Source organism: Xenopus laevis, chromosome 2S, assembly GCF_017654675.1.
Source record: "Xenopus laevis strain J_2021 chromosome 2S, Xenopus_laevis_v10.1, whole genome shotgun sequence".
Classification (NCBI taxonomy): Eukaryota; Metazoa; Chordata; class Amphibia; order Anura; family Pipidae; genus Xenopus; species Xenopus laevis.
Window position 1 is genome coordinate 167,880,866 of NC_054374.1, and position 26,414 is coordinate 167,907,279.

The 26,414-nt window shown below is 41.6% G+C and overlaps 2 protein-coding genes across 2 annotated transcripts; both read right to left on the minus strand.

The window, feature by feature from the left end:
* Positions 1-262: 262 nt before the first annotated feature.
* On the minus strand, positions 263-11,922 carry rrm1.S (ribonucleotide reductase M1 S homeolog). Its single transcript, XM_041584677.1, has 19 exons — positions 11,736-11,922; positions 9,874-9,962; positions 8,882-9,059; positions 8,223-8,323; positions 7,991-8,050; positions 7,276-7,315; positions 6,874-7,036; positions 6,202-6,343; positions 5,726-5,809; positions 5,413-5,574; positions 4,901-4,980; positions 4,336-4,537; positions 3,851-4,000; positions 3,464-3,685; positions 3,253-3,329; positions 2,692-2,827; positions 2,475-2,570; positions 1,006-1,194; positions 263-722 (listed from the first exon to the last, which is right to left on the minus strand). The coding sequence occupies exons 1-19, from the start codon at positions 11,752-11,754 to the stop codon at positions 522-524; spliced, it is 2,391 nt and encodes a 796-aa protein (XP_041440611.1). The 5' UTR covers positions 11,755-11,922; the 3' UTR covers positions 263-521.
* A 3,138-nt stretch (positions 11,923-15,060) lies between these two features.
* Positions 15,061-20,279, minus strand: zar1l.S (zygote arrest 1 like S homeolog). The gene is made up of 4 exons (XM_018250484.2): positions 19,704-20,279; positions 18,041-18,133; positions 16,594-16,668; positions 15,061-15,545 (listed from the first exon to the last, which is right to left on the minus strand). The coding sequence occupies exons 1-4, from the start codon at positions 20,238-20,240 to the stop codon at positions 15,405-15,407; spliced, it is 846 nt and encodes a 281-aa protein (XP_018105973.1). The 5' UTR covers positions 20,241-20,279; the 3' UTR covers positions 15,061-15,404.
* Positions 20,280-26,414: the final 6,135 nt, after the last annotated feature.

Genomic DNA, 26,414 nt, shown 5'->3' on the forward strand with positions numbered 1-26,414 from the left:
TGTTGCTTTATAGGAATGCAGAGAGACAAGCCAAACAGTGAATGGATAAAGGTTATTTGGTAGCCATTTACAGTATGTATTTACCTACTACTGGCCAATGAGTCTATTGCTCCTGCAGTGCCTTCCCTATAATAAGTGGTGGGCACAGTTACACTTTATATACACTAGGCATTGTAGGTAAAAAGCATTTTGCACACAGTAAGCACCTTGGATGAATTTGATCCTGTATAAACAAAAAAAACAGCCAAAGCCTTACAGGGTATTTTTTTTTTTTTTTTTGACTTTTTAATTTTTTTCTGAAAAAAAAAAACAGGCTCTGGTTAATCAATATTTTAGATTTGTGATTGGCGTCACGGTACACAGTAACTTGTAACTCTCTCCCCACAGGCCCTAGAAACACTTGAGAGTCCAGGAATAACAGCTACCCTCAGGGAAGTGTCTAACAGGCCCAGAGAAACAGCACAGGATTTTCCAGTCTCTTATCAAATCAATACAAAGCTCACTGAAGCAGAGCAACTCCCCTATGAGCCGCACATAAGGCACTCATCTCTGTTCTCCAGCGAGCAAACCATAGCTGCCTTGTTCTTCTCTTTCTCCTCTTTGTCCTCCATATTCTCCATGGCCATCAGCTCCTTTTCTTTTATCTTCTCCTTATTAAGGGTGAACTGGATGGGATTGGCAGCAGGCCTAGTGCGCAGGTAGTACATGCCAGTCTTTAACCCCTGCAGAGAGAATATGGGAGATGTTAAACAATCTATTCACAGAAAACCAACCAAAAAACTGGACTGGTATAACAATGATAAGTTTAAATAGGACAGGTTATCATGAGTAAGCTCTTCGGTACAAAGTTTGTACACAAGCAGGAAATCTGACAAAACTCAGTTATTAAGATCTTGTATAAGAGCCATATGATTTTCACTAGGATATGGTACAGGTTTAAAGAACACACCCACATTTATTCACATGACCGTAAATTGCATTTGAACCAGTCACTAAATCCATTACCTGCTTCCAGCCATAGAAGTGCATACTGGTCAGCTTGCCATAGTTGGGTTCTGCTACATGAATGTTCAATGACTGGCTCTGATCAATGAAAGCTCCTCTGTCTGCTGCCATAGTAATGACCGTCTTCTGAGATATTTCCCACACGGTCTTGTACAGCTCTTTCAGATCAGCAGGAATATCTGGGACGTTCTAGGGAGACAGAACAGGTGATCAGACAATTCCACAGCAGCCAAAAGCAATGCAAAAAGAGAAGCATATCCCAGTGACAATAGAGCAAATAATCTGCACTATGACCAATGCAGAGTTAACAAAACCTTACAAGCTTCTACAATAATATTATTAACTAGATTTCAGCCCAACCATATTGGCTTAACGTAACAGTAGACTGGATAAGATTCCACTGAATGCATAGAATCACCAATTGCTCTTTTTTTTTCCCTCAACAAGGCATTACATTATTTAACATACATCTGTTAGTAACAAATATATAATTTCCCAGCCAACATAAGTGGGGTGTTCACCTTCCAACAGTTCAATTGGTTTCAGACAGTTCACCAGAAATAAAGACTTCTATATTTCTATATTCTACATTGAAGTATAAACTTTTTTTTCACCTTCTAAAGCCGTTCTGGGAGGGGGCGACCCTGTAAACTGAAACTAGATTTAAACATTTAGTTGATACATTTCTTATTTATCCCTGCTGAGCAGAATACCCATTTCATTAAAGGCAGCTTTTAGAATTGATACAATAGTTACTAATACTACAAAAATACTGCTGAGAACTATCAATTAAATGTTGCAAAGTTGTAACAATTCAGAATCAGCACCTGAATTACTAAACTGCCAGACTCAAACAGCAGACATTCAACTTTAAATGGGCTTTTCACCTTTAAATTAACTGTTAGTATGATGCAGAGTGATATTTTGAGACAATTTGCAATTGGTTTTCATTTTTTATTATTTGTGGGTTGAGTTATTTAGCAACGCTATTTCTGCAATCAGGTTGCCAAGGTCCAAATTCCCCTAGCAACCATGCATTGATTTGAATAAGAGACTGGACTACGAATAGGAGAGGCCTGAATAGAACTATGAGGAATAAAAAGTAGCAATAATAATAAATGTGTACCCCTGTAGATGGGGTCAGTGACCCCAATTTAAAAGCCGAGAAGAATCCAAAGAAAACGACAGATAAAAAAAACTAAGTAAATGAAGGCCAATTCAAAAGTTGCTTAGAATTGGCCATTCTATAACAATTAATTTAAAGGTGAACCACCCCTTTAAAACCCATAAGTGAAAAATAAAAAATGGAAAGTATTTTGAAAGTGTCTTTATTTGTGGTAAACTATCTGAAATTAACTGAACAAAAACGGTTTGGGAGGTGAACAGCCCCTTTTACATGTGCATATACACGTCTATAAAAAAAAAAACCTTAAATATGCCTAATAGTCCAAAGTGACCCAGAACCAGACCTGTATGGAGCCGTTGTTGGCAATAATCTGATTTTTCATTTCTTCATTCCACATCCCTCGCTCAGTCAGGTCTTTCATTAAATGTGGGTTTACAATCTATAAGAAAAAAAAAAAAATTATGAATAATGAGGCCTCTCCCAGGGCCTTTGTTTTTATTTACACATAATTGCATCTCTTTACATCCATTAACATTGGCTGTATGGTAGCAGAGATTTACCTGGAACTCGCCAGAAAGGACTCTGCGTGTGTATATATTGCTGGTATATGGCTCAATAGATTCATTATTGCCCAGGATTTGAGCAGTGGAAGCAGTGGGCATAGGAGCCAGAAGCAAACTGTTCCTGATGCCATGTCTGCAGAAACAAAAACCAAACCTTACATTCTGGAAAGTCTTAGCATATTAAAAGTTAGTGCAAACAGAAGTGTTTAAAAGTCAGTAGCATACACATGGGGAAGTGGGTGTGTTACAGGATTAGCATGGTAGCACTGATTATATACACTGGTAGCACTAATTATACACACATCATTCCCAAAGGAGCACGCTTAGAAAGCATCTTAAGTCTAACTGGCAATTATCCATTAAAGTAAACTATTGAGCCAGATGAATATGAGACAAGGTGTTTTAGCATGTAAAATGTTCTTTTAAAATCACGGGCTCTTGAATATTTCATGTATATGAACCCATACAAGTAACCACAAATAAGCACTTTCAAAATGCCATGTTTTTCACTGCATTATCAGGATTATTATAAGCTGAAGACAAAGAATGTCTACTAACTTTGCAATCTTCTCCTTTAAGGCAGCCCAGTCCCAGAGATCTGTAGGCGTTACGTTCCACATGTCGTACTGTAGGATCTGCAAGACAATATGCACATATATAATAAACTCAGCTAGAGTAGAACTCCATCCACCAGTTACAAGCAGTGGAGTTTGTTTCCTGGTTTTAGCTACACTGTTCTGGTGTATCACACATTTTAGGCAATGCTTACCCCCTTACTGACAGGGCATCCTTCATACGTTTCATATGGACCAAGCTCCTTGGCCAGTTCACAGCTAGATTCCAGTGCAGCATAATAAATGGTCTCAAATATTTGCTTATTTAGCATTTGAGCCTTCTCACTCTCAAATGGGTATCTCATGAGGATAAAAGCATCTGCCAGGCCCTGCACCCCAATCCCGATAGGCCGGTGCTTCTTGTTGGAATATTCTGCCTGTATAAAAAATGAAATCCATTTAGAAAAAGCCATAAAATTGCACAAAACAGTGCATTAGCTACATGGGATAGTACGTGATTGTTAGAGACAAGTCCCATACAGTGCAAACATCTCCATAAACAAATGCCCCCCCCCCCCCCGCAAAAAAAAAAAGAAGCTTACCTCTGGCACAGGATAAAAGTTTATTTCAATGATTTTGTTCAAGTTTTTGACAATGACTTTGGTAACGTCAGCCAGTTTCTTGAAGTCAAAACTTCGCTCTGGAGTCACGTACATGTTCAAGGCTAAAGAAGCCAAGTTACAGACGGCAACCTACAGAAGGGGTGAGAAGTGTTCAAAAGATTAATAACAGATTAAATGTGGCAAATACACTTTCAGCACAAATGCCGGCATGGGTGTATTGTGCAATTGTTTCTCTGTAAGCCAAAAACAAAATAAAAATGCACTATACATGCGCTACGCATGTTCCTAGAGAAGACAACTAGAAAACAAGCTCAAATATTTAGCCAAACCTGAATGTGGTTTCCAGACTTCGACAAGTTAAATTTAATCATAAGAAACTGGTTTTCCACCAATAATATCGCTTAAGACAACATCCTTATGCTCCATTTAAACAAATGCAAGGTTAAAAAGGACACTGCCATTACCTCTTTTTCACTGGTGTACTCCACAATCTCTGTGCACAGGTTACTGCATTTAATGGTGCCCAGGTTCTGCTGATTGCTCTTGCGGTTGCAGGCATCCTTATAGAGCATATAGGGAGTGCCAGTCTCAGTCTGTGACTCTATAATGGCATACCATACCTGCTGTGCTTTCACCACCTTACGGGCTCGTCCCTCTCGCTCATATCTGTGGAAAGTGTAACAGTGGAAGGGATTTTACGGCAATTGCATTAGGAAATAAGTACATCAGCATTAAAGTTTAAAGGAATTCTGTCATGGAAAGATGTTTGTTCCCCCAAAATGCATCAGTTAATAGTACTGCTCTAGCAGGATTCAGCTCTGAATTCAGTTTTTCAAAAAAGCAAACAGATTTTTATAATGTTTAATTTTGAAATCCAATATGGGGCCAGACATATTGTCAGTTTCCCAGGTGCCCCCAGTCATGTGACTTGTGCTCTGATAAACTTCAGTCACTCTATACTGCTGCACTGAAAGTTGGAGTGATAAGAGACAGAATTTGAAACACACACACAGAGGAATGGGAGTTTACTTTTCATAGAGCTCCTCAAACTTGTCTCCCCAAACTTCTTCCAAGCCAGGACACTCATGAGGACACATTAATGACCAATCCTGAAAAAAAAAAAAAAGTTATGAAGTTTTATTTCTGGCCCTCAGATGGATAATTTATTGAGAACACGTTAAGTCAAAACCACTCCAGTGTTGAAGGTACGGTTACCTAGGATACAACAGTAAATTAGGTGGTCTAGTTTGGCAAAGAAAAGGATGAAATCTATTACATTTGTTCGGAGATTACTTGCAGTAATCAGGAGGAATACATACAAGACACTACTTCCTGATTCTCCAGTAGCAAAAATTCTAACAAGAGTTCTCTTTAGTGTGAAATTAAAAAGGCTATTAGACCAGTGCATCATTAGCATTATACAATTTAGCCAAATTCTTTTTATATTAAATGCTCACTGCATTATATGCAAGCCCATTCCTTCCAAAGCATATTTTAATCAAATAAGCACATCTTGCATGCATATGAAGGTATTCCCTTACCAGATTATTCTCTACACGTTTCATAAAGAGATCCGGTATCCACATGGCATAGAATAGATCCCTGGCTCTCTGCTCCTCCTTTCCAGTATTCTTTTTTAGGTCCAGGAATTCAAACACATCATAATGCCAAGGTTCCAGGTATATGGCAAATGCACCAGGCCTCTGGGGTAAGAAACAAGCATATGCAGTCATTACACTGCCAGTGCTAAGGATAAGCAAACTCATGTTAGCAAAAGGTTTTTAAAGAAAAGGGTGCCACTCAGAACAAACTTCAGTTCCTCCATCGCTGTAGGGTTCGTAAAAAGGTACCAACCTTGTTTCCTCCTTGATCCACATATCGTGCAGTGTTGTTGTAGACTCTCAGCATTGGTACAAGACCATTTGAGTTGCCATTTGTCTAAAGAACAAGAGACACAGTTTCACCAGCCTGTCTAACATCATCATCTTTTGTAGGAGATTAGTTTAACAGCTCATTGAAAGTCAGTGTCAGGAAGCCTAAGAAAGCACACTTTATTCAGTTAACCCTTAGGCTGCTCAGAGAAGCGTGCTAATTTAGATGTTTTGGTTTAGACCTTTAATGCAACAAGCCTTTAAGAAAAACTAACATTAAAATACCAAGTTTTTTAGGATAACTTAATGGCACATTACTTAAAGAAAAAAAAAGCAGCACATTTTTATAAAAATGGCTTAATATAAATGACGTAGGGTTTTACACAACAATTTTGTAGAGTCCTACATAGTTCAGGGGGTGTTTTCCCTCTAGCATTATGAATATATATAGAAACTCACCCCAGCAATGTAACTACCAGTGGCACGGATACAGCTGACTGCAACACCAATACCACCAGCAGACTTTGAGATCAGAGCGCACTGCTTCAATGTGTCGTAGATCCCTTCAATGCTGTCATCTTTCATACAGAGCAGGAAACAGCTATAAAAAGTTAAAGGACATTCAAGTCAACAATTGTGGGGCAGGAGGAAAACAAAGAAAAAAAAAAACCTACATTTTGCAGCAGGATAGTACAAACAAAGCCTTTCAAATGGGATGTAGGTGATAGTATTTGCTCAGCATCAGTTCCAGCTTTAAACCGATCATTCCAATCTAATAGCACTTCCAAGCTAACGCAGATGAATTTTAAGAACTTACACTTTCAGCTTCACAAATGAGGCAAAAACCTACAAGGATCAGTCTCTGGATTTTCAGAGCAATTTGAAAAGTGCCTTTAAATTTTATAAAGCAAATACATTTCTTGAGAAAAGAAATGCTATAATATGCCTCATCTTTATATATTCCAGAATACATATTAAAGGGTCAGATTTGTAAAGAGGGGGCATATTGTAATGCATCTTCCCTATAGAAATTAGTTGCTTCATACAATTTAAAGGCATGTTTTCAAATTGCTATGAAAATCCATTGACAGATTTGTTAATACGACAAACTGTCTTAGTAAGGAAACATACCTGGAGAGCTGTGGGCGGTTGGTACCAGCATTGAACAGTGTAGGAGAAGCATGCGTGAACCATTTTTCTGACAACAGATTGTAGGTTTCGATAGCAGCATCAATATCAGTTTTATGTATACCAACAGATACCCTCATCAGCATGTGTTGTGGCCGTTCAGCAACTGTGGGAAGAAAAGCCATAAAGTCATTTCATCTTCTCAAGAAACATCTTTTCCATAATGTTGAAGTCCATAATCTTTATAAGTGTCATTCTATAAGTACACAAATTGCATGTGCAATTCTTATAACAGAGCAATCCTCCCTGCCCCTTGCGCCATGACTTTCAGCAATGTTCTGTTGCATAAAGCTTTCAGCCCTCCACAGAACCCAATAATGTCCACCAACCTTGAGGTTTAATTACCTTTTCCATTTATTTTCAATAAGTAGGACCGTTCTAGTGTCTAGGAGAGAATAATAATAATTGTTCAGGTTAGGTTAAAAAAAAATTTGTAAAGAGAAGGCATATTGTATAATTTCTCTTCACTCTAGAAATCAGCCGCTTTGTTCAAAAAAAAAATAAATAAAGAAATAAATATAGGATGACCGTTGCCAATCTACAGGTCAATAGTCTTCCTTATTCCCAACTGGTCAAAAAAAATAAAAAAAAGTTGCTTCAGCAGTAAGTTTCAAGAAAAAGTATTGAAGACGTTTAGCTTGCAGTATAATTACACCCTAGATATTTCACACCAGCTACAATAGCACCAATCGTCTAGACATTTGAAGCAGAGAAAGCCTCACAGCTGCTTTTTCTTTCCTAAAAAGAACAATTTATAAAGTAGTAGAAGTCCCCTTTATGGTCTACCTTTCCTCAACCACAGAAAAGAATCACCAAAGGACTTGCACATTGGGATTGGCATATGCTAGGAGAGGATACTCGTCTACTGGTTTTGTGCGGACGTGACCTGGTCTGTGACTGCTGCCAGAGCAGAGAAATGGAAGTGGTTTGTCATGGCAGCCACTAACCCTGCTGGGCAACTTTACATTTCAAGTCTGGTATTGGGGATCTTGATCAATAAAGGTCAGAAGCAAGTCCATTTTACATTTATGTATTGAAATTATAATTTAGATTTGCTTACCTTAAAGCCAAAAAAGTTGTAGGAGAAGTCACGGTCATAAATAATGGAGGAGTTGAGACGCTGGTGAAAACAAGAAAAGCATTTAACAAAACTTTAAATAGCTTCCACAAATCCCCTTACCTCGGCTACTCATTTATAATACCAGGAAAAAAGGTAATAAAAATAAATAAAAAAGTTTAAAGGTTTACAGCAAAATGAATGTTAAACATGCACCAAGCCCCATCAGACTCACATCTTTATTTGCCAACACAAGGTCAAGGGTTTCCTTTGAGACCATGGGCGAGTGTTTGCCATTTAGAGGATTCACATAGTTGTACAGATCTTCCATCACATCTAAATAATGCAGAATATAAAACAGAATCGTGAAACTGTGTGCAATCTGTTACAAGAAGGCTTTTTCATTTAAACATGTGTTGTGGAAATACTAAGACTGCCAGTGTGCAGCAACCGGAGGGCAGAAAATGATGCGACAGTCACCCAAGGGGTCCTATAAATGTATGGCATAACCTCTGCTTGTGTGGTTTAGGATATTATATTTCCTTGGCATTTGTCTTTATTAGGTTTAATTTCCCCATTCATTCTCACTTCCTCCTGTATAGGATGGAGCAGCCAGTGCAGCTTGCCATGTTATAAATAAATTAACCAGGAGTTCCTATTCTTGTCTGCCTCTAGTAATTAAATTAACCCAGTACTTGCCAATCAGTTCATTACAGTGACAAGGGTTTAGTTTACTGGACAGAGAATTTAGCTACACAGCAAACTGTAGGCTGAGATTAAATAATTCCCTTGGAAAGTGTTACCAGGACCTTCTGAAGAGCTGGATTGTGATTACATTGTATTACAGTGCTGTACTTACACAACACCAATGAACACAAGCGAGTACATACTTACCACTAAATATTTTCTTTGTCTCCTTGTGCAAGTTAGAAACAGCTATGCGAGCAGCCAGAATGGCATAGTCTGGATGTTTTGTTGTCAGGGTGGCTGCTGTCTCCGCTGCCAGGGTATCCAGCTCTATAGTTGTGACTCCACTGTAAAGACCCTGAATTACTTTCATAGTAATTTGGGCCTGGAAAACAAAAGATTGTGTTTCAGATAACCACCTTAGGGCCATTTTTCATATCACATAAGAATTAAACAATTTAGTAACACAAGCATATTCTGCATAGTTATTAAAAATTAAGTAATCTTATAAGTAAATGTAAGATCGATGAAGGGGATATTCTAAGCACCTTTGTAATTTATGTTTATTAATTTCTTTTAATTCCAAGATATTAAGGGATACATGTACTGTTAATATGAATGAATTTTGTTACAACAGCAAAAAAAATTAGAAACCTCACATATTTCCTAAGCAGAAGAACATCAGAGCAGCCTCCCTTTCTCCTGACAACTTCCTTGACTACTAAGTCAGACTTGTGGGAAACTGACCAGCAGGTGGCGCTGTTGTAACAACATTCATTCATTTTAACAGTACATGTATCCCTTAATATCTTGGAATTAAAAAAAAATAATTAAGGTAAATTACAAAGGTGCTTAGAATAGTATTCTTATTCATTTCACACACTTATTTTAAAGGTTTACTTATCCTTTAACCAATTCTTGAAAGCAAATTTGCGAAATAAGATAGTGTGAGGTTATTAGTCACAAGCTTTTTTTTTTTTAGTTGCCACAACTGGGCAGTTATGTAATCATTACATTTTGTGAAAATCCAAGAAAATTATATTTCACCACAGAGTATTGACTTAGGCCTGTGTTCCACTATTCACACTGCACAGAATTTGTGAAATGTCTTGTTTTGATAGTTTAACGGCCATAATCAGATAAAAAAGGCATTGGATTATACATGTTAAGAAAGGACGTGGTTCAGAGCAAGTTCTTACTGGGTCAACAAATTCCAAGTTGAGTCCATAGCACAACTTCTGGATTCGTGAGGTGATCTTGTCGAACATGACACGCTCCTGCTTCCCATCTGTGGGGTAAAACACGCAATAGTTTAATAGTAGCTCTGCGTTGTCATCTCTTTCCTTACAAGAATTAAGACTCCAAATAAAAAGCTAAAATGGAACATGTCTGTGCGCACATATGCCGAGATGTTCCAAACTGTGCCTAGCAAATTACTGGCGGCATTAACAGAAGAGAAGTGACAGTCACAAATGAACTGCCAAGGATCAGCTAAATTCTTATATTGCAAATATTTGGGAGCATGCGATGAGGCCTGGACCAACCAGTTGCTAGATGTGTGCAGACCAACTAATCCAACTTGACTGCAAACCCCCAAGGGACTCTTCACAGGTAACCAGCAAGTGCCAGACTTGGTACCGAGTTATTCTCTAATATTCTTTGTTCTTTGTGTTTCACTCCCTCGTCTGCCCCTTCCTGCAGCCCCCAACAACACCTGGATACAACCACAGCCCCCAAACTCACCCCAACACCCGTCCCCCCTTCAGTCCTCTCCCCCAACAGATCACCTCCTGCAGTCCCCACATTATGAAGATGGCCGCTTCTGGAAATTATTATTAGCCTCCCAATCTCAGTCTACACCACCACCTCAGGCGCATCAATTAGGCAAATAATATGGAGTTACTGAGAGAAAAGCCACTGAATCAATACTAGCTGCTATAGTGGATATAATTGTGCTTCAGTGGTTTTTCTCTCAGTAACTCCATATTATATTCCCCTCCTGCAGGCCCCACCCAGATACAACCCCTTGTGCAGCCCCTCCCAGATAAATGCACAAACTAGTTCAGTGTCCTGTTTATATTGTACTGAGTGGCTGATGCACTCCCTGCAACCTGCTTCTTCCACTCCCTGCCACCTGCAAACTCCCTGCCCATCCCTGCCCCTCCTACTCCCTGCCCATCCCACTCCCTGCCCCTCCTACTCCCTGCCCATCCCTGCCCCTCCTACTCCCTGCCCATCCCTGCCCCTCCTACTCCCTGCCCCTCCTACTCCCTGCCATCTGCCCCTCCTACTCCCTGCCACTCCCAGCAACCTGTGAGCACATGAGAATGTAAGAGAAGAAATAAAGTGCAGATGGGGTGTGTAAGGGTGTGGCCAGTATAAAGTGATAGAGGCAAAATAGAGACATAAGAGAATTACACAATATCAGGGTTGGGACAGACTATGGGAAAGTGATAGAATAACACAGGGCACAAGAATATGTGGGTAACAGGGGGGCACAAAGTCTAGTTTATAGGCCTCAGCAAGTGAGTGAGTGTATCAGTGAGTGAGAGTATCAGTGAGTCAGTCAGTGAGTGAGTGTTGGCAGAGATTAAACACAAGTGAAGGAGAGGACACAGGGGGAAAAGAGAAAAATAAACAAGAGGAGTGTATGGGGGGTAAATAAGGAGTCAGAACTGGACACAGACTGGGGGAAGTGGGTAGAGAAGACTGGGCACAGACTGGATATATAGTGGGACACAGAGGACACTGGGAACAGACACTGGACAGCAGAGAAGGGACAATAAATAAAAGAGACATGAGGAGGAGAAGTGACTGGAGTGAATGAGGGACACAGACTAGAGGAGACACAGTGAGGAGACACAATGAGGGGAGACAATGAGACAATGAGGAGACACAGGGAGGAGAGAATGTGAGAATAAAGGGTAAATAAAAGGAAAATGGCGGTGGATAAAGTGAGACAGGAGAGTAGGGGGAAGGGAGAAGAGCCGAGGATATCGCTCCAGACAGGAGGGAATTATTAGCCCTATTATTGTTATTATATTATTATTAATATTCTCACCTCGCTTGATGACGTGCATGGCGCCGGCTGGGGAGACAAATAACGGGGAGAAGACGCGGGTCTCACACAAGTTCCAGGGGCTCCAGACAAGCGGAGACAGCGCAGGACTGAGATTGACGCTCACAATCCTGTCAGGAAAAGGCGCGAATGCTAAACAATTAAACTACGCGCCAATTCGACCCTCATTAATGACGTGCGGGGGGAGTGGGCGGGGCCTCCTTCACAGAAACATCGCGAGGCACCAGCCCTGACTGACACTTATTCCATTCAATCGCGTTGCCTGGGACCCTCTGATTGACACTGGGGGAGGAGCTATCAGCGAGACACAGGGCGGAGTTATATGAGTAGTTAAAGCGGCGGGAAAAGCACAACTTGTCCTGAGGTGACTCGGAAAGAGAAACCCTGGGACGGGGCAACATTGAGCTGCAAAACATATTTTTCTTCTAGTACTACTGGTCTCTAGCGTCCTGCTCCGTTATACAGTTATATCCAGGGCCGGGCTGAGGTAGTTTTGCACCCGAGGCAATGGTTCCTCTCAGCGCCCCCCCTACTGTCCTGCTTTGGTATTTCCCAGCTTCTCATTATGGAGGCGAAGTTGAAGTCCTGGAGTCATGAGTTCAATTCCTCTCAACACCAATTTGTGGTTTTTTTTTTAAGCCTCTGGTCACCAATGTATTATTTGAATACTCTATAGGCCCTTGGCGCCAATGTTTTGTTTAAAAAATATTCTTTGGGTCCCCAATTTTTTCTTTTAACTTGTAAGGGGGGCCCTGGCGCTAATAGTTTTTTATAACGTGGGGAGGGGGGGGTTACCTTTTTAGCGCTGATGTCCGTGTGGTCTTTTAACTGTCATGTGGAGTGGGCAGGATCTGGGCTGGGCCGGGGTTGGCGGGGCCCTGAAAATGTTGTTATTCAGGTCCCCGTGATGGTGGCCCCTCAGCTGATCTAATATTCATCAATATTGCCCCAAGGTTCTGAGCCACCATAACTGTGCCAGTAGCCGTTATGTATCAATATTGCCCCAAGCCCCCCGTCTGTACTTGCGCTAGCCCAATAGCCGTTATGTATCAATATTGCCCCAAGGCCCAAGCACTTTCCCATAGGAAAAAAACGCTATATACATGATTCCCCTTCCCTATGTAACCAGCCCTCCTGCCATTGCTACACAGGCCTCTCCAGCACTTGCTAACGAGATACATTACTTTCTCATTATAATTACATTATACCAAAGACCTAATACACCCAACATATAAACCTGGTCCAATCACAACCCATGCCTTCTAGTACAAAACTCCAAAAATGTCAAATAAATACAAAAAATGCATTTCAGCTGTAGTAGAAAAGGCCCCACAAGTCAACAGTATATACAGTAGATGGATAATGGTAGAAAATTAAAGGAACAATTCAGTGTAAATAAAAAATACCCCAAATAGGCTGTGCAAAATAAAAAATGTATCTAATATAGTTAGTTGGGCAAAAATGTAATGTATAAAGGCTGGAGTGAGTGGATGTGTAACATAATAGCCAGAACACTACTTCCTGCTTTTCAGCTCTCTAACTCTGAGTTAGTCAGTGACTATAAGGGGGGCCACATGGGACATAACTGTTCAGTGAGTTTGTAATTGATCCTCAGCATTCAGCTCAGATTCAAAAGCAACAGATATGTCCCATGTGCCCCCCCCCTCAAGTCTCTGATTGGTTACTGCCTGGTAACCAATCAGTGGATAGCAGGAGAGCTGAAAAGCAGCTTAGTCCCTGGGGTTCTGACAAGTAAGTTACACCCAGAACTCCTGAGTTATAAAGGGGTTTGTGTGAGATTTTAGTGGCTGCTCCTTATACTGGGCATGAATGAGCACAAGCAGCAGATACTGGATAACTCGCCCTGCTGTCCATGTAACTGAATGGAAAGGAACGTGGGTTCAATACCCCAATGGGCAGTTTGTTTGCCCTGCTTATTTTCTGCCCAAGATGTAGAATTTATTTACAAACCCATAGATTTCATAGGCATTGAACTCAGCTCAGATTTCATTAATTCTAGTCACTTCTATCAATAACCTTTAACTAGTCCTTTCTCTGTAAAACAGCAATCTGATTCCATCCTGTGGGGCTGCTGCACTTTATGGGGCTCGTTCACTCACTGCCAGAGTTAAAAGGGGATTTTACTCAATGACATTTTGCATTAAAAATTTTCATTTTAAGGATTTTACAGTCATAAGAAAAAGTTTGGGAACCCCTCTTAATTCTTTGGAGTTTTGTTTCTCATTGGCTGAGCTTTCTAAGTAGCAACTTCCTTTTTATATAACTTGCCTTATAGAAACAGTAGTATTTCAGCAGTGACAAAGTTTATTGGATTAACAGAAAATATGCATCATAACTAAATGAGACAGGTGCATAAATTTGGGCACCCCAACAGAGATATTCCATCAATACTTGGTTACAAATGTAACAGCCTCTAGACGCCTCCTATAGCCTTTGATGAGTGTCTGGATTGTGGATGTGGCTATTTGTGACCATTGGTCCATACAAAATCTCTCCAGTTCAGTTAAATGTGATGGCTGCCGAGCATGGACAGTCTGCTTCAGATTATCCCATAGATTTTCCATGATATTCAAGTCGGGGGACTCCAGAATATTGTACTTGTCCCTCTGCATAAATGTCTTTGTAGATTTCCAAGTGAGTTTAGGCTCATTGTCTTGTTGGAATATCCGACCCCTGCAGCGGAACTTCAACTTTGTGACTGATGCTTGAACATTATCCTGAACAATTTGTTCATATTGGGTTGAATTCATCCGACTGTGTTCGGGTTTAGCTATCAGCAAAAGTGGCAACCCTAACCAGGCAGTAACCAGAGACTTGAGGGGAGGGGCACATAACCGTTTCTTTTGAATCTGAGCTGAATGCTGAGGATCAATTACAAACTCACTGAACAGTTATGTCCCATGTGGCCCCCCTTATAGTCACTGACTAACTCAGAGTTAGAGAGCTGAAAAGCATTTTTACATTTTTACATTTTTGCTTTAACTATATTAGATACATTTTTTATTTTGCACAGCCTATTTACCCAGTTTTTAATTTTTACACTGAACTCTTCCTTTAATTATGGACCCTGGCCACCAGTGTTTTAGTTTTTAACCACTAGGCGGGGGGGACTCCCATTACCCAGATCAAGGCAGTTCTCTGAGCAGTTTGGGGCAGATACTGTGCTGAAATAAATTTAAACCACCCCAAACATTCATGGATTTCATCTGTTACCTGCACCCCCTTGCCAGACTCTCCCATGACTAACTAGATGCCAACATGAATAAAGTCCATGGAAACAGACAGCAACAGCAAATTACATTTTTATTATGAGATAAAGTGCTTTTTGGGGTCATTTAAACATAGAATAAGGCTTGTGTGCAATACAGATAGCTCATATATATATATACATAAGCCCCCACCCTTCCCTCCCACAGCAGCCATATCTTACATTAGTTTGTGAGACACACAGTAGTTAATGGAATCTGGTTCCAAACAAAGAATCTATTTACAAAAAACATTTTTACATAAAGAAAAAAAAGATACTATAGTACAAAAAAACCTATTCTATAGCCATGAGCCATTTCTAAAGCCAAAAGTAAATTCTCTTACGCCGGAGTCGCAGCCTACAGTGCAGGTCTGGGGGCGGGGCTAGATGATGTATTTGAAGCTGAAGGTTTTGTCACAGGAGAGTCTCTGGCCCTTACATCGGCCGCACAGGTCCTGGCAGTGAGGTCTTTTTAGGTCAATGTGTCTCCTCTCAGGACATGAGCACCAGGCCTTCTTGCACCTCTATAGGAACAAACACATTCATGAAGCCACACCAGAAACACTGCATTTAATCCATAATGTGCATGAAAATACCTAATCTAAGGTCATAAAGAACAGAATTCTTCTTACTGCAGATTGTATCCAAGTCACCATCCCGGCCAAGTCCCCAGAGTGCAACACACCTGGAGTCTACACCCTTTCCACAATTGTGTGTCAGTCTATAGGCATTTATTAAATGGCTCAAGTGGAGAGCAGACATGGGAATTTGGGGTAACAAGACAAGGACATAGCAAGGGGGGTGATGCAAGAGACAGGAATGGGTGAGACCTAATGAGAAATGTAGAGAAGAATGAGAAAGTGGATAAGTAGAAGAGATAGAAGGATTGAATAATAAAATATATATGGAGCAGAGGCAAAAATAAAAGTGTGAGAATCAATAAGGGAAACCTGGGATGTGGGAACAAGAGAAGAGGAGGATTCAGAAAGGGAGAAGAGGAATGGAGTGGCTACAATAAAAAGAAAACCAGAGGAACAACAAGGCATGGAGAGTGTAAAACAAGAGCAGTTACAAAAACAGTTTCTGATCTGTCTGAACTTGTACCATTGTTTTCTCTGGAAAAAAGGCGCTTGTGAGGGGACATGATTAGACTTTACAAGTACATTAGAGGACATTATAGACAAATAGCAGGGGACCTTTTTACCCATAAAGAGAATCACGTACCAGAGGCCTCCCCTTCAGACTAGAGGAAAAGAAGTTTCATTTAAAGGAACAGAGTAGGGGGTTCATCACAGTGAGGACAGTGAGGTTGGGGAATGCACTGCCGGGTGATGATTCAGTTAATGACTATAAGAGGGACTTGGATGATTTCTTGGACAGACATAATACAAAGGCTATTGTGATACTAAACTCTATAGTTAGTATAGATATGGGGATATATCATTTATGTGACAGTAGGGAGGGGGTGTGTATGGGGCTGGGTTTTCATTTGGAGGGGTTGGACTTGATGGATTTTGTCTTTTTTCAACCCAATTTAAACTATGTAACTAAGCGACTGTGTGCTGGGCTCACCTTACACTCTATTGACTCCACGTAGTACGGATTGTGCCCCTTCTGGCACTTGTGGCAGAACTGTTTGAAGTAAACCTGATGAGAAAGTGAAAATTAAGAGACTGACAGAATGTCACATACCCTTCTATAAAGTGCAGAGAAAAATGTTTTTATCTGAGGATTAAGGCCAACTTTTAATTCCAATATTTCTTCAGGGCCCCTTAGATCAGGTTACAGATATATAGAAACATTGGGGAGTCACCCTGCTATAGTTCCAGGGGTACCCAGGGTACAAATAAACACTCACCCCAAATCTCCCCCTAACTGACCTTCAGACTGGGCCCCCTTAGCTCATAACAAGGTTACAGATATATAGAAACATTGGGGTAACAGTCACCCTGCTATAGTTCCAGGGGTACCGAGGGTACAAATAAGCTCTCACCCCAAATCTCCCCCTAACTGACCTTCAGACTGGGCCCCCTTAGCTCATAACAAGGTTACAGATATATAGAAACATTGGGGTGTCACCCTGCTATAGTTCCAGGGGTACCCAGGGCACAAATAAGCACTCACCCCAAATCTCCCCCTAACTGACCTTCAGACTGGGCCCCTTAGCTCATAACAAGGTTACAGATATATAGAAACATTGGGGTGTCACCCTGCTATAGTTCCAGGGGTACAAATAAGCACTCACCCCAAATCTCCCCCTAACTGACCTTCAGACTGGGCCCCCTTAGCTCATAACAAGGTTACAGATACATAGAAACATTGGGGTGTCACCCTGCTATAGTTCCAGGGGTACCCAGGGCACAAATAAGCACTCACCCCAAATCTCCTCCTAACTGACCTTCAGACTGGGCCCCCTTAGCTCATAATAAGGTTACAGATATATAGAAACATTGGGGTAACAGTCACCCTGCTATAGTTCCAGGGGTACCGAGGGTACAAATAAGCTCTCACCCCAAATCTCCCCCTAACTGACCTTCAGACTGGGCCCCCTTAGCTCATAACAAGGTTACAGATATATAGAAACATTGGGGTGTCACCCTGCTATAGTTCCAGGGGTACCCAGGGCACAAATAAACACTCACCCCAAATTTCCCCCTAACTGACCTTCAGACTGGGCCCCCTTAGCTCATAAGGTCCCATGGGCAGAGAGGGATTATTATCTGTACAAACACTAAGTTACACATGATTTACACTTTGTATTGCACTTTAGCCTTGGCAGTGGGAACAGAAAAGCCTCAGAATACAATACTTAGGACTGAGTGACTTTAGGGTCCCACTACACAAATATTAAAAATGATCTTCAGCCTCATGGAAGATTTCCTTCAGAGTTCCTCTGTGAATATCCAGACATACAAGGCCCAGACTATGGAATGGAAGTTGTGCTGAATGTGATGGGGGCACCAGACTGTGGGACTAAGTGTAACCAAACCTGGTGCTGAGGGGGAGGAGATGCACTTACCTTGTTGGTTCCAGATACACACCACACGTAGGCACTTTCCCATCGAATCTGACAGTCTTTGCATTGGAAGAAGCCATACTTCTGCTCCAGGAACTGAAAGGAGATTAAAGGGGAATAAGCCTGTGGGAGACAGGGCCACCAATCAGCAACTTACTCACCTTGTGTATATGACACTCCGAGAACTTCGTATGGAAACACCCCTCCTACATACTGGCAATTGCCTTTTACTACTTTTATTTCAGCAGAAAATGTGGCACAAGCTTTCTGGGGATACCATTCCTCACTAATATTGCCATTCAGCTCTCATGCTTACAACTAGATCAGACAGCACAGGTTTAATGCTTCTGCTCATATGACTGAATCCTGGTTGTTATGGCATTTGACCCTAGTAACCAAGGAATGTAATAGAATAGATAGGGAAGGGAGACTGAAGCAGAGGCCACTACACAGCCAACTGGAAGTAAATGCCCATTTACAGCTAGAGTTGAACAGGCTGAGCTGCATGGCTAATCACACGTCTTCTTTTTGTACAGAGCAGTGCAGTCTGCAGCAGGCACCCAATAAAGGCCAAGTGAACATTCATGAAGCAGTTGTGAAATACAAATGTGGAAGTCATGTGATGTCTCTGCTCTGGCTGTATTTTTGGTTGATTGAGTTGACTGCCCCAATACTTATAACCCTCCATATAACTTGCCACAGAGGCCTCCCCTGCCTTAGACCTGTGCAGTGTATTATGTCATTGTATTCATGAATATTATAAGGGAGCATTAGCTACTCTCTACCCCCAACATTTACACTGACCAAGCAGAATTTAACAGCCACCCCCAAGCCATACCTTAAGGTGGGGAGGGGGGGAGCACCTTTAACCTTTAGTATGTTATGGAGAGGCTAATTCCAAGAAACCAAAAAAAAAAAAAAATAAATAAAAAAAAAAAGTTTAATTTTCTCTGACTTTTTCCAGCTTTTAAATGGGGATCACTGACTCCATCTAAAAACAAATACTCGGTAAGGCTTCACATGTATCGTTATTGCTACTTATTACTCAAGTTCTATTCCAGTCTCTTATTCACATCAATGCATGGTTGCTGTGGTAATCTGGACCCTAGCAACAAGATGGCTGAAATTGCAAACTAGAGAGCTGCTGAAGAAAAAGCTAAGTAACTTGTAAACCACAAATAAATAAAAGCCAAAAGTTAACCCAAAGGTAAACAATCCCTTCCATCATCAGTTTTGGACCACTTAATCCAAGTGATGCGGGGGCCACACTTTCAGTCGTTGCCACCTCACCCCGTTAAAACTGAACACATATGAAATCCACAGGCTGCATGGCTAATTAGCAATTCATTTAGATGCCTGCTACATGGCTGCACATAAATCAGTCCAGTCTGCATGTAAAATAATTGCTAATTAGCCATGCAGCCTGTGGATTCCATATGTGTTCAGTTTTAAAGCAGTGAGGTGGCAACCCTACTTCCCAGGGATAACATTGCAGTCGGTAGAATCCAGGCATCTCATGCGCTGCAATAAAGGGGAAGTACAACCACCTAGTCCCTATTAATTACTAAGCTGCACCCACCCAGTCCATCAGGCACCTAGAGAAGGAGAGAACTAATGACAGGTGCGCATATAGGTGCCCATCCGAGTTTCCCCCAATCAGTCTCACCTGGAAGGTCGGCCTCTTCAATAACAAATCCTCTTCTACAGGATCCATTTGGGTCCCACCTTCCTTCTTTCCCCCATAGGTTGGGGTGGGCAGGGTGAAGAGCCTACGATCAGACAAGCGGGAATACACCGCAGTAGTACGTGGGAATCTGACTGGCGCTATAATGCCCAAACCAGCATGTTGCCCTGGCACAGCATGAAATAGGAAGGGCCCACCCTTGCAATTCTTCAGGGTCCGGGGCCCCAGAGAGCACTGAATACACGCATCCACCCGGGGGTTCACCTGCACCCCCACCTCTTTAGTGAAACGCCTGCCCAAGCCAAACTCTGGGCCTAGTTGACTAAGCAAAGCCTTCAGCTGAGCCCACTTGTACCCATCCAAACAGTCCAGAGGATTAGTGGGCTTCATAGGCCCTGGGACCCCTTTGTATGGAGGCTTCCAGTAAGGCTGTTTGGGCTTGTAGAATGGGGGTAGTTGCCTATAGGGCTGTCTGTATCCTGGGAACACAGGGTATTGAGGATAAACCAGCCCAGCCATGATCCAACCTGTCTCTTTCTCTCAGTAAAATGAGCCTCAATCAGCCCTCCACCTTTTATTGCCAATTACCTGCCTTAATTAATGTGATTAGTGACTCTCAGTGGGGCAGGAACTGCTTAACCCCTTCCTGTACCTCTCACATCAGCTGGGGCAAAACGGTGTCACATTCCAATTGTCTGGGTAAATCCCCCTTAGAATGGGGTTACATTTCTGCCCCCCACATTAGGTGTCTCCCCCAACATTCCCCTTTATATAAGGACTTATGAGAAATGCGCTGAAATCTCTGCCCCCACATTAGGTGTATCCCCCCAGCATTCATCTTTCTATAGTGATTTATAGGAAATGGACTTTGCAGGTAGTGCTCAAACCTCACGTACATTAAATGTATCCCCCAACATTCCCAGTTATAAAGGGACTTATGGGAAATGTACTACGCAGGGCTGTGCTGAAATCTCTGCCCCCACATTAGGTGTATCCCCCCCAATATTCCCCTTTACATAGGGGTCAATAGAAAATGTACTGTGCAGGGCTGTGCTAAAATCCCTGCTCCCCACCAGGGCTGGAACTAGGGGTAGGTAAAAGAGGGACTTGCCTAGGGTGCAATGATAGGGGGGTGTTTGTTAGGTACCTCTTCTGTTGCCTACCCCTAAACTGGGCCTTTGTTCCTCCACCATTCATTGGTCTGGTTGTTCTCCTTCCCCCTAGTACATGGGGATTTCCTAGGGTGAACTACAATATTCTTCCAGCCTAGTATTAAACTGCATCAAGGACAAGATATTGCACCCTACAGAAGTATCCAGTAGGAACCTCCTTCTGCTCACCTCACCTTACACTCCTGTCTGGGAAGAGTATATTCTACCTAAACACTGGGTTGGTGCTCATATTTCACATTTGCCTTATGTTGAGCTGGCCTGTCCAGATGATTCTTTTTAGGTTCCATTATTGCTGGGCTTCTAGAGTCACAATCAGTGTAAATCCACAAAGAACACACTCAGACCTAAGTTTACTTATAAAATCAAAATGGAAAATATTTTATTGACAAGACATCTCTACTTATGATGTAGGACATTCAGCTTGAACGGGATCTTGTTGGATGTGTTACAGTAAGTCTGACCATCATCCTCCCCCAACACCTTCAGCTCTGAACTTATGTGCAGACTCCTTGCTCTGCTCTCCTCTAAAGGAAGTCACAAAAGGGTCTGGGTCAAGCAGGAACGAGGGAGTAGAGACTGGAGACAAGATTCTCATTGGTGGGAGAAGAAACAGTGAATAGCACCGAACATTATAAGAACAATCTATAATTTTTATCTTAAGATCAAAAATATTACAAAAACTCCTCATTAACTTTCTCATTATTTGATTTTGTATATGTATTTTTTTATATACAAAGGACATTGGAAACATGCCCCCAATCCTGCTTATTGTTTTGTCACACCCTGTGTCGCTGTACAATTATAGAGAATAGTAGAATGGCTTATACTTTAGGGGACCCAGAATAACATCAGAGAGCTGGAGATCGTACACAGTGAAAAACAACCATGAAAAATAAGAGCTGGATGCTGGGGGTTTCTCTTTTGAGCGCCCATAACTAAAGAGAGTCGGATAACTCCTACTATGGTGGGATCTACTGTAATAAAAGACAGTTAGGAGACCCACACTATAGGGAAGAAATCTATAGTACAAGATGAAGTTGGGTGAATCAAACTATAGGGGGAACAGCCATAACCATAGAGATGTGGATGAATTGCAGCCTACGTGGTGGAGGGCTGATAACGGAAACCAGTGTTAATCATTCCCTGTTTTTAAACCACACCCATGTTACCACAAGACCACATTTATGGTTCATATCCATAGAGAGTTGGACAGCTCATACTGTAGGGAGAGCATCCATAACCATAAAGAGTTGGACAGCTCATACTGTAGGGAGAGCATCCATAACCATAGAGAGTTGGACAGCTCATACTGTAAGGAGAGCATCCATAACCATGGAGAGTTGGACAGCTCATAGTGTAGGGAGAGCATCCATAACCATAAAGAGTTGGACAGCTCATACTGTAGGGAAAGCTTCCATAACCATAGAGAGTTGGACAGCTCATAGTGTAGAGAGAGAGCATCCATAACCATAAAGAGTTGGACAGTTCATATTGTAGGGAGAGCATCCATAACCATGGAGAGTTGGACAGCTCATACTGTAGGGAGAGTATTCACAACCATAGAGAGTTGAACAGCTCATACTGTAGGAAGAGCGTCTAAGCACAGAATCTCATACAGTAGAGGGAGCTGTCACAATAATAGAGGGTGAGTTCTACAATAGTAACATACCAGAGGTGCAAACAGGAACATCTCGCTTTTCCTCTACAATGAGAAAGAGAGTTACTAGCTACAGGCAACTGTCCTTACTGATGTGTCAGTATAATGTACTGTGATACTAATATATTCTTGTGAGGGAGCCCATATATCTCTGTACTCGTAAATTATGACATTCTAGACATGTAACTGTACTGTAGAATAAAAGGAAGGAGCATGGGAGTCATTATAATATCTAATATTCTGTTTTTATAAAACCTGTTGCTTTGTCTTATCTGCCTAAACCAACAGCTCATGGATAGGGGAAGGAAGGGAGGTAGGAGGTTGGTTCCACCAATTTAATCCATGCCAACATTCAAGTAGTGTAACAATCCTCATAAGTAGACATTAATAAGTTTTTCTTAATGAACTTGTTGCTGTAGGCTGGTGTAACATTCATGAATCTGGAACTTGCACCACTTTGGTTGATCACCGGCAAGTGGAAACAAAAGAATCCAACAAATTCTTCCTGGAGCTCTGGCTAAAAAAAGAACTGGTTGAGTCTAACCTGTCTCCTACTTTTGCCATAGAAAAGGCACATAGGATTCCCACACGCCTGCACCTCCGGGAGGGCCCGCTAGACCCCTGATTGTTAAATTATTGAATGTTCGGACTACGACAGCATCTTGAGTCTAGCCTGCACTAAAGGCCCGTTACAATACCAAGCACAAACCATATCTATTTTTTCTACTGAGGTGCAAAAACAGAGGGCCAAGTTCTACGAGGCAAAGAAGCAACTCAGGGACACAAAATTGGATTACCCATGCCATACCCCGCCAGGTTAAGGGTTATCCCTGACGGTAAAATCTTTTTCTTTACTTCACCGGTGGAGATTACTAATTGGCTGGACACTAGAGGATGACCTGAAACAAGGAGGGAGCCGCAAGTGCTTTTCCATTTTGGGAACTCTATGTTTGTGGCTATTGTTAACAGTGGCGCGCAATATCTCTGGTGGTTCTAGCTCTGGTGTACCACTGCAGTTATGGTCAACGGTTGGTTAAGATGCTCAAATCTAAGGATTTCAACTCTCAAATATGGGAATTTATAACTTTATGTTCTTGCAAAGAGTCTGCTACACAGGGACAGTAGTAGAGCACATCTTCATGTCGCCGCTTTCTCAAGTACCTTGAAGTTATTGTTGTCTGAATGGATAATGATGGTCAAGTATGTGGCTGGGAAAATGTTTGATGTGTACGGTTAATCTACATGAATAGCCTGGGAGTGAGAGCAAAAGTGTTAAAATTATTTAAAGTTATCTCACAAGCCCTTAAACAAGGGTATTGCAGGCAAGACAACCCTGCAAGTATAAATGTTATTCCACAGGTTAAGGAGAGAATTCTGCCCAAAGTTGGGAACAGGTGGAAGGGGGCCAACGGCCGGGGTAATTACAAAGTTAAATCAGGCAATGTAAAATTGGACTCAAGTCAATTCAATGGCTTAAGTGGAAGAGCGATACCAAATATTTTTCAGGCATGTCATATATTTTCCATGCAAAGGTTAAGGGGTATTTCATTTTTCATCACCAGTATATCTTTATGCAATTGGTCACTCAATATTAAGCTGGAATGTAAGAGGGCTTAAGGATCCAGTAAAATGTAGATTGACACAAGATTATATTAGAAAGTGTAACTCAGATATTTGCAAGAAACACACCTCGCGGGTAGTAAACTGAGTTCGCTAAAAAAGCCCTGGGTAGGGTGGTGCTACCACTCGGCTTATTCCTCATACACTGCAGGGACTTCGATATTGGGTAAAAAAAAACATTTGTTTTAGACCCCTTTCTATTAAGGCTGACACACGGGGCAGATTTGTTCACTGCCAAATTGCAGCAAAGGAGTTAGTCTTAGCCAATATTTACATCCCCTCGCCCAGTGGCATAACTAGATGTTACTGGGCCCCATAGCAAATTAATTTTAGGGCCCCCAGCATATTCAGAGGTTGCCCCGTTTTGCCAAAATATATAGAAACTGCTCATTAGTTAGGGCCTCATGGGGCCCCTTTTAAGTCCTGGGCCCCCCTGCAGCCGCAGGGTCTGCTTCCTCTGTAGTTACGCCCCTGTCCCCGCCATACTCTGATGAATTCACCAGCTTCTCTCCTTTATAATATCTTGTCCTCAAGCTCAAGTTGTGTGTGCAGGGGACTTTAACACGGTTTTGCATCCTCATTTGGATAGGCTGCATAGGCAATACCCACAAGTACCTCCATCTACTTATAATCTGGTTAATTTAACTGAGGCAATGGGTTTTACAGAGGGTTGGAGGCACTCACATCCTACGGAACTTCAATACTCGTGTTTTTCTGCTTCCCATTTATCATTATCTAGGACAGACCTTATGTTTCTCCCAGGAGGTCTATTATTATTATTTCAGATAACGCTGCACTTGTAGCCTCATGGCATGCGCCACAGATTAACACAAGTAAAGATGGTCTCTTAATCCCGCATGGTTAGATACTATTGATGATGATGATGAGCAAATCACTGGCAGTATGAGGTAATTCTTTGGAATTAACGTCAATTCCGCTAACCCGTTAATTGTTTGGGAAGCCTTTAAAGCCCACCCTAGAGGGTTCTTTAATAGTGAAATTATTGCCATCAAACGCCATTCCAAAATTGAGGAGAATCAGTTAACCAACAAAGTGTGAAGCTGAGGTGGTGCAAAATCCTATACCTCAACATTATCAGAACCTCAAAATCGTCTGATTATTCCACTTACTTGACTTCCAAAGCTAGGGGCAAATTACTGTTCACCAAGGCTTCCTTTTTTGAGCACTGGGAAAGAGAAACTTTTAGCATATATATATCTAGAGCTGAAAAACCTCCCCCTGTTATAACAGAGCTGGTTGACCAGCAAGGGACTCAGCACCAACAGCCAGATGTTATTCAAGAATTATTGACTGCATATTACACTGAAATATATGACACCAAAAAGTAATACTAATAGTGAAGTTCCGCCACTAGAGTGAAATTCCGCCACTCTCCATTCATTTCTATGGGATTTTTATAGGCGTATTCATTAAAGGGTAAACTTTCACTTCACCCATTGATAAATACGCCTTTGAAAATCCCATAGAAATGAATTGAGAGCTGCGGAATTTCACTCTAGTGGCGGAACTTCACTATTAACTTCACTCTTTGATAAATTTACCCCAAAGTGTCCCAGCATCTCATCCCCACCTGTGTGATTGGGTTCCATTGTGTCATTATCTAGATATTTTGTGAGAAGTGAAGTACAGACCCAGGAGCAGAGAAACACAATACTCATTGCTGGGACTGCCATGGAAAAAAAAGACAAACACCCGATAGCAAAACATTTACAATGAGCTGCAAAAACCACTTACTGTACCATGAAAACCAGACGACCAAGCAGTTGATAAACTATTCTGCCTCCACTCAGCACCATTATTGAGTTCTATTTATTCAAGTGTGACAGAAACATTGGCTACAGAAGCCCATCCCAAATTATTACCTGGAAAATCTGACATAATCTGATGACTGAACATCATTTCAACTCTGTTGGATTTGTTATCCCAATAGACATTTAGTCCATTTCATCCGTTTAATGACATTAACCTCAGAGATTAGAGTTTAAAAAGTCTAGTTCCCTTTAATATCCCAGAGAACATTGGGAGACACCATTGCTCCATCTGCACTTGCTTTTTGGTGTATTTTGCATTCCATTTTGTTTACCCGGCCATTGTATATGGGCGTCCAGCCAAACAGACAGAGAATGGCCTCAGTGGAAGAGTCCATGGCTACAGGCTAAGGCTTTCAGCGTCGTACTGGGGCATTGGGGACCCACCAGGGCTTTAAGACAAAGACCCCCCATT

Bases quoted from the DNA above. Each gene is read 5' to 3' on its own strand.
- rrm1.S (XM_041584677.1), bottom strand. The intron at 8,051-8,222 runs GTGAGTCTGATG...TGTTTTCACCAG, and splicing joins TTGTGTTGGCAAATAAAGAT to CGTCTCAACTCCTCCATTAT. The intron at 4,981-5,412 runs GTAAGGGAATAC...TTTTTTTTTCAG, and splicing joins AACGTGTAGAGAATAATCTG to GATTGGTCATTAATGTGTCC.
- zar1l.S (XM_018250484.2), bottom strand. From the start codon at position 20,240: ATGGCTGGGCTGGTTTATCCTCAATACCCTGTGTTCCCAGGATACAGA. The intron at 18,134-19,703 runs GTGAGACTGATT...ATCTCCTTTCAG, and splicing joins TGAAGAGGCCGACCTTCCAG to TTCCTGGAGCAGAAGTATGG. The intron at 16,669-18,040 runs GTAAGTGCATCT...CTTTCTCATCAG, and splicing joins GTGTATCTGGAACCAACAAG to GTTTACTTCAAACAGTTCTG.